The sequence below is a fragment of the Aethalodelphis obliquidens genome, unplaced genomic scaffold (assembly GCF_003676395.1).
Source record: "Aethalodelphis obliquidens isolate GAN/ISIS:26980383/991018 unplaced genomic scaffold, ASM367639v1 scaffold118, whole genome shotgun sequence".
Classification (NCBI taxonomy): domain Eukaryota; kingdom Metazoa; phylum Chordata; class Mammalia; order Artiodactyla; family Delphinidae; genus Aethalodelphis; species Aethalodelphis obliquidens.
In genome coordinates this window covers 2,699,380-2,713,817 of record NW_020838062.1, presented here as the reverse complement: position 1 = coordinate 2,713,817, position 14,438 = coordinate 2,699,380, and the positions used below count along the sequence as shown (strand labels likewise).

The window sequence follows — 14,438 nt, the reverse complement described above, 5'->3', positions numbered from 1 at the left end:
TGCGTTGTGGTCACTCTGTGGTGACAGGATATGGAGACTGGTGGTCCACACTCACCAGGAGGCTCTGAAAGGGTTCCTTACTCAGGTGCTGAGGCCCCCGAGGTGGTGGGCAAATGGCTTGCGAGCACGGAAAGGAGACTGGTGGGGTTCTTTGTCATGGGTGGGGCTGGGGTGAGGGTTCCTGGGTGGGCTTTGAACTCCCCTCTGGTGCCAAAGGAGGGAGCCCCCCGGGTTTTCTGATCAGCTTGCCCAGTCGTGGGGCATGAGGGGACTGGGGGGATGAGGCTTCCAAGCTGTCGGCAGTGAGACATCCAAGTACGGAGCCAGCCCCTGTAGTAAGCGGTCAACTGCAACCAGTGCTGCGGGTGGGAGGCAGCTCAGAGGTGACACTTGACCTTGGCGAGTACTATGGTCCGAATGGGGCCTCCCCCAAACTGATATGGTAAAGTTCGAAGGCCCAAGGTGATGGTACCGAGAGGTGGGGCCTTTGGGAAGTGATGAGGCAGGGCCCTGTGGAATTAGGGCCCTTATAAAAGCAGCTCTGGGGACCTCCCTGGCGGTCCAGTGGTTAAGGATCCGCCTTCCAATGCAGGGGACGTGGGGTCGATCCCCGGTCGGGGAACTAAGATCCAACCTGCCACGCGGCAACTAAGCCTGCCCGCCGCAACTAGAGAGCCCGCATGCCATAACTAAGACCCGATACAGCCAAATAAATAAATATTAAAAAAAAAAGAGGCTCCAGAGAGCTCCCTTGCCCCTTCCGCCATGTGAGGGCACAGCGAGAAGTTGGTTATCTGCACCCCAGAAGAAGGTCCTCCCCAGAACCCGACTGTGCCGGCACCTTGACCTTGGAATTCCAGCCTCCAGAACAGTGAGAAATCAATGTCTGTGGTTTATAACCCCCCAGTCTGTGGTGTTTTGTTATGGTAGCCTGAACGGACTAAGATGAGGATGGGGTGCGGGTGGGGTGGGAGGACAGTCTCCTGTGGCAGGGGCCGTATGTGGGGTGGGGGCCAAGGGCAGAGTGTGGGATCCAGGGACACGAGTGGCTTCAGGGATGTGGTGTTGAGAAGGGTGGGCGGGCAGAGGGCAGTGGGGGCGGGGAGAGGGGCCCAGAGGGAGGCTGCTGGGCTTGCCTACGGGGAGAGGGAGGCTTGAGCACCTGCCCTCACTGGCCCGGAAGATGCCAGTGGAGAGGGGGGAGGGAGGGCTGAAGTGGTGACAGTGGAAAGAGAAGTTTCCGGGGACAAGTGGCAGGGCTGGCCTTGGACCAGGCTGTGCTTCCACTGACCACTCCTCGGGTGGAGGCCCCCGGGGATGAGGTGGGCAGGGCGGGCACTTTAGAGATCACCCCTGCCTTTGAAGACCACGTGGGCACGGGCTTTCCTCTGCACCCTGCACACCTCTACCCCTTCTCTGCCCCATCCTGTGAGCTTCAGCGTGACCTACTCATTCACTCCCCCGTTAGGTGACGGCACCTTCGGGAGAAGGACGCTGAGGTTTACTTAGTGTCAGGGCGCACAGTCAGGGGGTAGATAAGGAGGCGTCGGCCAATATCAGAATCCTCTTCCGAGATGAAGTCCGCCCCGCCTTTATTGATCATCCTCTCTGTGCAGGGACTGGAGATGATCCCCAGGTGAGGTCAGGGGAGGGGGATGAGAGTGGAGATGCCACCTTTGGGAGTGGTGACAGGGGGCAGGGAAGGGAGGGTCCCCGTGGTGGGTGTGGCTTGCCCGTGGGAGGGGAGACAGTGCCTCGAGGTTTGCTGGCTCCAATTGGTGGCTACTGAATGATTCATTTATCAACCACTGTGCCCAGGCTGCCTGCCAGGAGGGTGCCCTATGACCCAGTGCTTTCAAAATTAATGTGTTCTTTGAGTCGTCCCCTTGAGTCACATTCACAGGCACCTATTGCTCGCTGAGCCCAGACTCCTCACACTACAGAAGGCCCAGGGGAGAAGGAGGGGTCCCAGCAGGGCTGTTGAACCAGCAAACAGTGGGCCAGAAGGTGACAGGCAGGCCCCTGGGCCAGGGGCCAGAGGGAAGAGTGATACGATCTGGGTGTGTGCGTGCGTGTGCCCACGTGCACCTGAGTGTACGTGGGGGGAGTGTCTGACTCGTGTGCGTGCATCTGTGTGTGCGTGCGTGGGGGGGCGTGTGCATTATACACAGATGTGGGGAGCTCGGAGGCAGTGGACCCACATCCCAAGACCCAGGGACAGACAGCAGTGACGGAGTGCTCAAGGCATGACAGGGGTCAGCAGCCCAGGAGGCTGGGGCCCCCAAGCCCCCTCACACGCGTGCACACGCATGCCCACACAGAGGTACTCAGCCCAGAGGGTCTGCCTCTTGCCCTGGACAGAGACAGAAAGGGAGAGACACAGACACAAGGGAGGAGGCCACGTGAGGAGGGAGGCAGAGACTGGAGAGATGCGGCCACAGGCCAAGGGACGTCTGGGGCCACCGGGAGCTGGAGGTACTATGGTCCTGGTGACACCTTGATTTCAGACATCTGGCCTCTAGAATCGTGTGAGGATAAAGTTCTACTGTTTTAAGCCACGTAGGTTGCTGGTCATTTGTTACAGCCGCGCCAGGAAACCAACCCAGCTGGTGTGGAGAGAGGGCTGGGGGAGGGGGAGCTCAGTAGGGGGGTGGGGGCTGAGGAAGGAGATTAAGGTTGGCCTGAGTGGGTGGGTGGGAAAAGGTGGCCTTTTTCCTCTCAACGTTCCCAGCTCTCTCAAATCATAGCGATTGTCTGACTGTAACAGAATGCCCAGAGTAACTGTCTGTCACTAGCTTGGGCGTCCCTTTGGTGTTCTACATGCCTGACTCCTGACGCACAGTTTCCTACTTGTGGAAGACACAAGTGAAACGTGGGAAGCCACTGTGAGCTGGACATTCAGCAACATTCATTCAGCAAACATTTATTAAGCTCCACTGCGCTGCCAAGCTGCAAAGTCGAGCAGCAACCAGATCCCCAAGGGCTGCTGGGCCCCTGGAAAACCCTGGCACGAACAGCCCTCATGCCCTCATTTCGTGCACAGCATTCCCTTCAGGGCTCATCTGTAGGTCTGGGAAACTCTGACAAACCTGGATTCGGGTTTTACGAACACTGACATTGAACCCCACGTCTTCTCCAGTTGGGAGACACCGATGTGAGCTCCGGTAAGCGATCCCCCCGCACCCGGCCCCCGCCGCGGCTTGGCAGACAGCCAGCTCTCCCCGTCCTGAACCACGCTGGGCCACCAGCCCGGAGGCACACCTTAGTCGGACCGCAGGGACTTGTAGCTCAGGGGCCGGGGAGGGTGATATTTTCGTGCCCTGATCTAGGACTGTAACGTCACTTCACCCTGGAGGAGTAGCCCCGCCGGTTCCGGTTGCCGCCGTTCGGCTCCCGAGGGCGGAGCGTGAGTCTCCAGGAGGCGGGGCGTCGGCCTCCCGGGGGCGGGGCCTCGGCTCCAAAGGAGATGTTTGCTGCATCTAGGGGACAGGGCGGGCGCCTTCGGCCTCTGCGCTTGCGCTTGAGCTTGAGTCTGCGTATTCGGCCGGACCCGCCTTTGGCGGACAGCTGCGCTACCCACCCTGGGGCGGGCGGGCCGGCCTGGGCTGGGCTGGCTGGCGGGCTGGCGGGCTGGCGGGCTGGCGGGCTGGCGGGCGGGCGGGCCGGCCGGGGCGGGGCGGGATCTCCGCTCCCGCCGTGAGCACCCGGGGAGCCGGCCGCCTCGCGTCCGGGCCCTTCTCGTGGGGGATCTGGGCCCGTGGGGCGGGACCTCATGGAAGCAGTTGGCCCGGGGACCTGCGATGGAGGGGATGCGGCACTGGGCGCGGAGGGGCGGCCAGCACCCGAGGCGAGGGTGCACTTCCGAGTGACGAGGTTCATCATGGAGGCAGGTAACCACGGCCGGGAAGAGGGCGGGCCCCGCGCGGACGGGACGTGGGAGCCAGAGCCGCATTGCTGCACTTTCACCCAGCTGGCCCCAACCCGCCGCGGGAGCACCGAGCAGGCAGGCAGGGGCTGGCGTAGCGGGGATCCGCTTCCCGAAAGATGGGACCCGCCAAATTCGGTGCTGGCGTGGCTGAGCGGAGGGAAGAGATCGGGCCTGCACTGCCCTAGCGGAGGCTGGGAGGCTCGGCTTAGGGGTACCGGCCTCTGCCTTTCCGCCACGCCCTGCATACTAGGCTTTGCGCTGCGAGGCATACGCGGTCATGGCCATTTCATGGGCGGGCGCGTAGGTCCAAAGAGAGGATGTGGAAACTAGAAGGCCCCAGCTAGAAGGTGGCGGAATCGGGGCGCCCGCATCTCGACTGAGTGTGCCGCGCCTTCTGACACACCTGCCTCGCAGCATACGGGGACGCTGGCACCTGGTCACACGGAGCCTTTTGGAGCATATGCCCTTGGTGAGGCTCCTGACAAACCTTGTTGACGAGGTCCCATCACATCTGGGACCCAGGGGCTTCCCTGGTGGCGCAGTGGTTGAGAATCCGCCTGCCAATGCAGGGGACACGGGTTCGATCTCTGGTCCGGGAGGATCCCACATGCTGCGGAGCAACACAGCCCATGCGCCTAGAGCCCGTGCTGAGCTGGGCCTGCAGTGCTGTAACTAGTGAAGCCGGCGCGCCTAGAGCCCGTGCTCCGCAACAAGAGGAGCCACCACAGTGAGAAGCCCGCGCACCGCAATGAACAGTAGCCCCCGCTCGCCACAGCTAGAGGAAGCCCACGTGCAGCCACGAAGAACCCAACGCAGTAAATAAATAAATAAATATACAGGGAACTCTGGCAAATTTAAGTTTAAAAAACAAACAACCCCCCCCCCCGAAAAAAAAAAAAAACAAAACCACTAGGAGCCAGGGCGCAGCTCACGTTTTGAACCCGGCCAGGGCATCCACACCGTGGTGTTGAGTGCTCTAACTCCGAAGGCGAGGCGATGTAGCTAATTGGATTCCGGTAGAAACACTGTTTCCGTCAATAGTGGTTTCCTCCGTTGTTGTTGATCTTTGTTAATTTGTATGCAGTCTGCCGAAGAGGGCGATCTTTGTTACTTTGTATCCATTCTGGCGAAGAGTTCACTTTCAAGTCAAGGTGGGCAGAGTCTGGGGAAAATAGTGCAGGACCATTAATCCCAGTGATTTGTACATTTAATTTCCAGGAAGTTTTGCAAAGTGTATAAGGAAGGATGGCAGTGCCTCCTCATATACCCCCTACATCTGCTTGGAGGATCCGTGTGAACCAGGCAAGCATGCTACTCTTTGAGGGTTTGCTCTATGAAAGCAAGACTTGGAGGGTCATGTGCAGTAATACCACCTAATCTGACATCTCTGAGAATGAGGGGTCCCATGTAGGAACTGTCTATGTAACTGAAGTTTAAACCTGGAAATGCTAAAACCTAAATGCTAAAAGCTAATGCTGAAGTGTTTTGCATATGCCCTTGCCCTCTGTGTGAGGCTGAATACCGGTCCTCCAAAGATTTCCCCATCCTAATTCCCAGAACCTGCGACTGTTACCTCATGTGGCCCAATATAATCACACCCATCCTTAGAGAGACAGGCAGGAGGAGCAGATAGGCCACGTGATGATGGAAGCAGAGTTAGAAGACGCCGCACCGCTGGCTTTGAGGGTGGAGGAAAGGGCCGTGAGCCAAAGATTGCAGGCGCTTCTAGAAGTTGGAAAGGGCAAGGGAGTGGATTCTCCTCTGGAACCTCCAGAAGGAAGCAGCCCTGCCGACACCTTGAACTTAGCCCCCTAAGACTCATTTTGGACTTCTGACCACCGGCATTGTAAGAGAAAGAAGTATGTGTTGTTTTAAGCCACTTAGTTTGTGGTGCCTTGTTACAGCAGCTCTGGGGAACTAATACACCTTTTTAGGTAGAGGGTGTTGAACACAATTTGAATGATTGTCGGCTGTTCTCCACCTTCTTTCAGTCTATGGGGTGTCATTTAACCTTCCCTTATTAACCCTGGTCATTGTGAATTTGTTTTGGTTCTGTGACCCAATGCGGTGATTTCCCTAGGAGCTGTCGGGGGGATTTAGGGCTTTAACCCCTACATCAAACCATCATGCTCTGGTTTTTGAGTTCTGTTCCCTTTTCCCTCGAGCCTGGCTGTGGCCTTTCTCCTGCTCTGCCGGCAGTTGCCTTTGGCAGTCACCCTGCTTCGCTTTTCTTGCCTTTGCTAACCTGTGGATCAGTAAACCAGTGCTGAGTATAATCTTAAACTGTGACCTCAGGACTCGCGGCACCTGTTTGATACTCAGAGGCCTTTTTTCCTCCTGTCACATTGGCAGGATTTTGGTTAGGTGAGCTGCAGAGGTGGGGGCAACCTCTAGTTAAATGCCTGCTAAGGTGGAAACAGACACACAACTTGTTCCTTTTCAAGATGTGCAGAAAGGGATATGCCAGGTGCAGTAGCTTGAAGCCTTGCTTCTCCTGGCGTGGCCTTGAGGCTTGGGAGAAGCGTGGAGCCCACAGAGCTGCTGAAGGGAATGCTGCACTTCAGCGTGACCCCCAGGGGCTTGTTAGCACGTTAGAGTCTGAGAAGCTCACGTCTAAATCCCTCAGGTCGAGGACCCAGTGGAAGGCATGGCAGCCCCTGCCAGCTGGGCCCTGAGATCTCGGTCTTGTCAGAACAGGGATGTGCACCCTTAGGGCCCAACCTGGCGGCTCCCCTCACACTTTGCAGGGGGCGAGCCCTGGATGAAGCACTCCCCTGCCTGCCTGCTTTCTCTCGGTAGGTGTCAAGCTAGGGATGCGGTCCATCCCCATCGCCACCGCCTGTGCCATATACCATAAGTTCTTCTGCGAGATCGACCTGGACGCCTATGACCCCTACTTGGTGGCCATGTCTTCCCTTTACTTGGCCGGCAAAGTGGAGGAACAGCGCCTGCGCACTCGTGACATCATCAACGTTTCCAACAGGTAGCCGCTTCTGGTGTCCCCGTGAATGGGAGGCCAGAGAAGGATCTCACTAGGCCCTGCCCCCCCTCCCCATGTCCAACTAAGGAGGAGGCACCTGGGTGGCCGTGAACTGGGGCCGGGAGCAGTAACAGCAAAGGCAGGGGTGAGCCAGGAGCCTAGGGGCACCTGTACGAGAGAAGCTGGGGCCAGATTTTGGGGAACCTCAGAGGCCAGATGGGGTGCAGAGCGGGGTGGGAAAGAGGGTGTCCCTAGCGTCGCACGCGGGCACAGCTGGAGCAGAGTGTGTATGAACAGCTGATTCACTTTGTGATACAGCAGAAACTGACACACCACTGTGAAGCAACTATAGTCCAATAAGGGTGTTAAACGATAAATAAAAGATCAAATTCTATTCTAAAAAAAAGATTCTCGTGGAATCTTGGACAGGATGGATGGAGCCAGTTGGGTTCTGGGGCCAGTGTCCTGTTTAGATGGTGTGGAAACATGGTCAGAGTTGCTCAGGAATGTCTCTCGCAGAGTCCTGGGCCGGAGCAGCTGTGTTCCTGTTGGGGAAGGACACGGGGGTCCAGCCGGCTGGGCGGGCTGTGCCGAGGTCCTGGGGCCTGGGAGGAAGCAATTATGGAAAGTTAGTGCGTCATAGCCTTTCCAGGAACTCTAATCATTAGGGGAGAAAACTATTTTGTGCTGCTTCTCTTTTAAGAAACAGTTAACAGAAAAGCACTCCCCACCCCGTAAACATGACAGGTTCACGGTGTACCTCGAAAGAGTAGGAGAAAAACAGGGGAGGGAACCGCGGAAGGGCAGCTGGAGTCCACCTGTCATTGCCAGGGCCCCAGCAGGGAGGGTGGGCGGGCACGAGGGGAAACTGTGGGGCGCTCTAATAGGACGTTGGCGCCCGGTGTGGTTCTGTGGGGAGATTGGAAGAAGAGGGAGGGGCCGGGAAGGGTGAGTCAGCAGCAGAGAACTGGGGTCACTTGAGTGTGTATCCCATTCCCGCACAGCCTGGTGATCTTGCATAGGTGGGAGTGTCGTGGACGAATAAGGTGTAAATAAGGACACAAAGATCTGGAATGAAACAAAATGGAAAGCTAAAATACATTTACATTTCTGAGGGCAACATTCTTGTGTTCAAATGCCTTCCTTGGGCCCAGAGTGAGAGCCCGGAGCATCGCCACCCTGGGTGCAAAGACTGTTCCTCAGGAGGCACTGCAGAGAGCCCATCTTTACACTCGACGTCCTGCTGAGGAGGTGGGACAGCCACGGGGCTAACGCTAGAAGTGGCTTCCTTCCTCTCTGGTTACCGTTTTTATGGCATTCGTACGCCCGTAGGTGGAGAGTGGTTGATGGTGACCCTGTGCTGATCAACAGCACAGGGGCCCTGGCGTTGCCTCTGGGTATCCCACGACTGGGGGCTCCTGGGGCCACCCACTTCTGCCGTCAGCTGTGCTGTTTCTCTGCACAGGTACTTCCACCCGGACAGCGAGCCCTTGGAACTGGACTCGCGCTTTTGGGAGCTCCGGGACAGCATCGTGCAGTGCGAGCTGCTCGTACTGCGGGTTCTGCGTTTCCAGGTCTCCTTCCAGCACCCTCACAAGGTATGTGCTGGGGGGGTCGCCGACAGTTCCCAGAGGCACGAAGCTATTTGCAGCCCCCTGAGCCTGGAGCCACGCGGGGCCCTGGGGAGAAGCAGTGACCGGCTCGGGCAGCCTCACCCGTCACCACTCTCGGGGTCCGTCAGGCAGCTCTAATTGCAGCTGCTGCCTTTCCGCCCGCGCGTCTGTGGCTGCAAGCCAGGATCCGCGTGCCCTCTGAAGCCCGTGCCCGTCCCCAGACCCGTATGAATTGTTTGTTCACTGAGCCACGGGGAGGCAGGGCCCGTGTCCTGACCTGCCGAGTCTCTGTGCCAGGAGTTGCTGCCCCGCCTCAGAGCTCAGTGCCAGCTCAGCTGTGTGTACGAACCCACGAGAAAAGCCTGGTCACTCACCGTTCACAGCTAGGAGTGCGTTCGTCCCAACAGAAGAATTGCTTCAGAAAGCAGCAGAAGGGGCACGTGAACCCTTACAGCACTCGGAAGGACCTGTGGGCAGCTGGAAAGGTGGCCTGCAGAGAGGCGGGTGGGGGGGGCTTGGGACGTGTGCCTTCCCGACCCCCTCCCTAGTCCCAGAGCCGCTGGTGGAGATTCCAAGCCGTAGTGTTTTCTGTCGGCGTGCGGTGCAGGGCTGCTCTCCTCAGTGGCACTCCCCGTGGGCTCAGGAGAGAGTGGTGTTCGGGCAGAGGGGGAGCTGACGGACGGCCGAGCTGGCCCTGGCGCCCCGAGAGCCAGTGTCCGGTGTCTGGCTGGCCCCTAGCCTCAGGCTGGACTGTGGGTGCCTTGCCCTGTCGTGCAGATCGGGACGCCGTTTCTGGAGTTTTAATGTTTGAGCTGGGCCAAGGGCATGAGGAGAATGATCGCTGATGGTGGCCGGCACAGGGCCACGTTGACGGAGAGGGACAGTGGCGGGGTGGCCATGGAGAGCGGCCAAGCGGGTTTTGGGAGCTGGGCCTGGAGGCTGAGAGCAGGCGGGCCTGAGGGGACCGCGGCGGGGCTGGAGGTGAACCTGGCAGGAGGGTGGGGCAAGGCCTGTGGAAGGCACTGGGGCTTTTTTCCAGTGGCACTGGGGCTTTTTTCCAGTGACACTGGGAGGCGACATCCGATCTGTGGTGTACACACATCGTGACGCTTAGGGGAGAGTGGCTGGTGGGCAGACAGGCCGCAGGCTCACAGTAAAGGAGGCAGGTGACGGGGGGCCAGCTGACTGGCGTGTCTTTGCAGTACCTGCTCCACTACCTGTTGTCCGTCAAGAACTGGCTGAACCGTTACAGCTGGCAGCGGAGCCCCGTCTCCATCACCGCCTGGGCCCTGCTGCGCGACAGCTACCACGGGGGGCTGTGCCTCCGGTTCCAGGCTCAGCACATAGCCGTGGCGGTGCTCCACCTGGCCCTGCAGGCCTATGGGGTCGAGGTGCCCGCTGAGGCCGAGGCCGAGAAGCCATGGTGGCAGGTGAGGTGACTGCGTTGGCAGTCCCCCTTGGCGTGCGTCCCCCTCTTCTCTGCCTGAGGTCCCTGTACCTGGTGTCACATTTCTTTGTAGTAATTATCCACAAAGAAAGAGACGGGCTACTTGGGAACCTTGAAGCTTGAGGATACTCTGTCCTAATAGTGTAAGGCAGGTTCTCGCCCTCGACACCGTGGACGTTCAGGGTCGGATGTAGGAGCAGGACAGCGCCAGACGTTGCCAAGTGCCTCGGGATAGGGGTCGCCCCTGGCTGAGAACTACTGAGCCAACCAAGCACTTTTTTTGAACTGAGTGGGAGCTCGTAGATCCGAGGTTAATAAGTCTGGCTTCACGTCAGAAGATGTACAGGGGGTGCTCTAAAAAGACAGCGGTTGGTAGGTAGGTAGATAGATGATGTGTGGATGGATAGGTGATGGTGGATGGTGGGATGGAGAGATGATGGAAAAGGAGGTAGTTGGATGATAGATGGGTGGGTGGATGCATAGATAGATAAGACAGATGACACCCCGCCTCCCCCAGACGTACTGAATGCTGAGAGCAGTTTGTCGAGAGCTGGGTGAAGTGTGTCTGTCAGAAAGGCTGCAGTCCTAGCGGGTTTCCCTGGGTAGTCCCACCGTTCCTTAAAATGGGATTTTGACATCATTCTCCGTTTTTCCTTTCCTGTACTTGAAGTTTGCTGGCCCTCTCTTCATGATACCTTTGTCCCTCCTTGTCCTACAGTGAGATTCCATGTAAACAGACTTTGAGGTGACGGAAGGCTCCTCCTTTTTGGGCGCCACCCCTCCCATGCGAACCCACAGTGGCTGCCTCCCCCTTCCTGAGGCTCCCTCCCCCGGCCTGCTTGCCCTTCCTGGGAGCTCACAGCTTCTTTCTGTGATTCACTGTCCTCTATTGCCTGTCTGCCCCCCAGCCCCCCACCCCACCCCAAGGCCAGGGACCTTGTCTGCTTCATCAGCTGCCCCATGCCCAGTGTCTGGGCAGGTGGGGGGCAAAGGGCAGCTGCGTGGACAAAAGCATTGCTCCGTGCCGGGCTTCTTGGGGACTTCCAGATCACGTGAGCCCAAGGTCCCCACTCTGCTGAATCAGGTGGCGGCGCAAGGGGCCGCTGCTTCCCGGCGCGTCCCGGGCTGCTTTCCTCTGTGTGTCCTCCCTGCTCTCCTTTCTCTTCACTTGTTCCTGACGGTGACCGGGGCCGGAGCTGCCGCAGCATCCTCTGCCTCCCGCTCTGGGCCGTCACCCCTCACCCCTCGTGAGAGGAGAGCACGGGGAGCAGCTCCGCCACGGGCCTCTTTTCTGGGCGACACACACGTGCCCAGCAATCGTTCTCCTGGACGAGGCCGCCCCTCTGGGCGGTCCGCCCGCGCTTCGCTCGCTCTTGTCTTTCCGGGTGGCTCCGAGTTCCGTGCACGGGAGCGGCCGGGCATCCTTGGGGCATGTGAGGGCCGCTTGCTTGGCGCTGAGTGGCTGCTGACGAGCCGCCTGCCCAGCCCCGAGGTGCTGCCTCTAAATCGTGAGACCTTCTTACTGCTCATCTGCTCTCAGCCACCACTTCTGTGAAGTCACCTGTCTGCCCTCGAGCGTGGCAGCGGTGGCAGCGGGGTGGCCGTTCGTGCCCAGGTGCTTCGGGCCTCTGGGTGGATGAGGCTCTGGCTCTAAAGCAGTAGCGAGTTGTAGCGGGTGTCGGAATCCCCATCTTTTGGAGGCCGAGTCCTGTTCCGTGGTGTGGCTGGACCGCGTCATGTCGGTTCGTTCCTCCATGAGGGACATTTGGATTGTTTCCAGCTTTTGGCCCTGGACTACTTTTTTTAAAAAAAATATTTATTTATTTATGTGGCTGCGCCGGGTCTTAGTTGCGGCAGGCGGGCTCCTTAGTTGCAGCTCGCATGTATTTCTTTTCTTTTTTTTTTTTTAACATCTTTATTGGAGTATAATTGCTTTCCAATGGTGTGTTAGTTTCTGCTTTATAACAAAGGGAATCAGTTATACATATACATATGTTCCCATATCTCTTCCCTCTTGCGTCTCCCTCCCTCCCACCCTCCCTAACCCACCCCTCCAGCCGGTCACAAAGCACCGAGCTGATCTCCCTGTGCTATGCAAGCCTGTATTTCTGAAGTATTTATTTTCCAACCGGAGTCCAGGGGGTGACGGCTGATCTTCCCAAGCCAGTGGTCGAGGGAGGGGCTGTTTCCAGGTCACTATCTCCCACCTGAAGTGACAGCCTGTGGAGAGTTCACGCTTCCTTTGGTGGCCGTGCAGGAGGGTGGACTCAGGTCCAGCTTTTGCCCCAGCTCAGCCCTGGGCCTTGACCTTCGTGGTACCTTGATTCCCCAGGCAGCACCCCCCCGGCCCGGGGGCCACGGCATCCAACCAAGTGCTCCTTGTTTGGCTTTTTACTTGCCGTGTCATCAGGGGTCCCCAAGGGCATCCTCAGGCTCGCTGTGTTGCCGGGAGGACTCACAGAGTTCAGAAAAGCCGCTATGCTCGTGGTTATGGGAGTTCGGGTTAGTTACCGGGGAAGGGTACAGGTTGAAATCAGCAAAGATAAAAGGAACGGAGGACAGGTCCAGGAGAGACCAGATATGAGCTCCCAGGTCCCTTGGCCCTGGGCGAACCGAGACCCTCTCATCAGGCAGGGGCCTAGAGTTCCCCTCCCGGGAGCCAGGCCAGGACCGGACCTTCCTTGGGAACGTGCAGAGTTAAGCCCTCTTCACTTGGGCCCCTGGGGACTCACGTTGCAATTTTATAAGCTCCGTGACACAGTCAAGTGGCGGCCCAGTGGTTAGGACTCAGTGCTCTCACTGCCGGGGCCCGGGTTCAGTCCCTGGTCGGGGAACTAAGATACAGCAAGCTGTGCAGCGTGGCCAAAAAAAAAAAAAAGACACGTTGTGGTCCAGGCTAGAGAGCAGGTCCACGTGCTCCCTAGGGGTTGGCCTAGGGTAGAGTGGGGTCCAGGAGACCTAGCCTATTTCTGGAAATGAACTCCCCACCCCTGCTCCCATACCCAGAGACTGGACCTGAGAGCTCCAGGGGGAGGCAGGAGCCTGTCACCAGCTTCCCATGTAACCCAGGGCAAGTCCCCTCTCCTGTATGAGTTGGATGATCACCACAGCCTCTTCCATCTGGAATGTTCTCTGCTTTGTGATCAGCCTCGGCAGGCTGGACCTGAACCGGCTGTGCAGAGAGCCACCCTCGTTTCCAATAGCCGAGTCCCCATGCCATCCCCCACCCCTGTGCACTGTGATTCTGTGCTTAGTGGCGGGTGCCTTGTTTAACGGAGAGGGAGTCTAACCGGAACCTGTTTTCCTTCTCCTTTCTAGGTGTTTAGTGAAGACCTTACCAAGCCAATCATTGATAACATTGTGTCTGATCTCATTCAGATTTATACCATGGACACAGAGATCCCCTAAGGCCCTGGTCCAGGCCTGCCCAAAGAGAAGTCCGTGACGCTCGGCAGCCTGGGGATGGTACCGCCACAGGGCCGTGAACGCCAGCCCCCAGAGGACCCGCTGGAAGGGCTGGTGAAGGCGATGACTGTCCCCGGCAGCCGTGGTCTGGACAGTGACAGGAGCCACGCCTTCAGCGGGCGGGCTTGAAGTTCACCGCGAGGGCTGCCGAGGCCAGGCGCCGCGTCTGCTTTTGTCCTTTGAGAGGACCTGACTGCCGTGGAGGGTGACGTCATCGGAAGGAAAATCAGAGAAAGGATGGGACTGAGCCCCTGGGGATTTTTTAAAAGCCTGATTTATAGAATGAATGAATGTGCAACATAGATGGAACTTTATTTTGTGTAATAAAAGATACAAATGAACTGGGACACCCGGTGTTTGCTCTCTAGCCCGTGCTGCCCTGGGGGGTTTGTGGGTACCATCCAGACTCGGTTTCCCCTCAAGCGCTCTCCAGGTGGAAGTGCCTGGGGTACGCCCTCCACCACTTCCGGAAGGCAGGATGGCACTGTGTGCCCGTGTCACAATGATGTCCCCTAGAAGGGCCCACGTGTCCTCCCTCCTCTGCTGGGACCCTTGCAGGGCTTGGCAATCGTTCTGCTTGGCGAGTGAAGTTACATCTTGGAAAGAGGGGTTAAGGAGTATCATCTGAGTTCAAGAAGACCAAAATGTATCTAGAAAGTTACAACTTTTTATTAAGGCCAAGACAGTGAGTCAAGATGCCGAGTCTAGGGACTCGCAGAGCCGTGCCCCGCCCCCCGACTCCCACTCAAATGGCACTGCTTCGGGAAGGACTGCTCTTGGGCGTGCCCTGGGGGAAAGAGGCCAGCCTGGGCGGCTGGTAGGACGCACGCTGGTAGGACCATCCTTCAACACATGATGGCATGGGGGCTGGGGGACCGTCCCAAGCACTTCACCACATTTGCGAGGTTGTCACCAGGGGAGCGCAGGCTCTGGCCACTGGCCACCATGCCCTCTGGCACCCACAGGTATGGGGGCTGGTCGGCACGCCCAGGGTCCACTGGGTGA

At 58.2% G+C, this 14,438-nt stretch overlaps 1 protein-coding gene across 6 annotated transcripts; it reads left to right on the top strand.

Moving 5' to 3' along the window:
* Nucleotides 1-3,468: 3,468 nt before the first annotated feature.
* CCNQ (cyclin Q) lies at nucleotides 3,469-13,780 on the top strand. 6 transcript variants are annotated; one of them, XR_003431031.1, is made up of 6 exons: nucleotides 3,470-3,890; nucleotides 5,147-5,230; nucleotides 6,728-6,911; nucleotides 8,374-8,506; nucleotides 8,819-9,006; nucleotides 9,724-9,835. XR_003431031.1 is itself a non-coding variant. In XM_027097919.1 (6 exons), the coding sequence occupies exons 1-6, from the start codon at nucleotides 3,773-3,775 to the stop codon at nucleotides 13,374-13,376; spliced, it is 837 nt and encodes a 278-aa protein (XP_026953720.1). In that variant the 5' UTR covers nucleotides 3,474-3,772; the 3' UTR covers nucleotides 13,377-13,780. The 6 variants fall into 6 exon arrangements, 5 of the variants coding, with proteins under 5 accessions (XP_026953724.1, XP_026953720.1, XP_026953721.1 ...); XM_027097919.1 differs by lacking the exon at nucleotides 8,819-9,006 and adding an exon at nucleotides 13,287-13,780 and having other exon boundaries at nucleotides 3,474-3,890; nucleotides 9,724-9,951; XM_027097920.1 differs by lacking the exon at nucleotides 8,819-9,006 and adding an exon at nucleotides 13,347-13,780 and having other exon boundaries at nucleotides 3,475-3,890; nucleotides 9,724-9,951.
* Nucleotides 13,781-14,438: the final 658 nt, after the last annotated feature.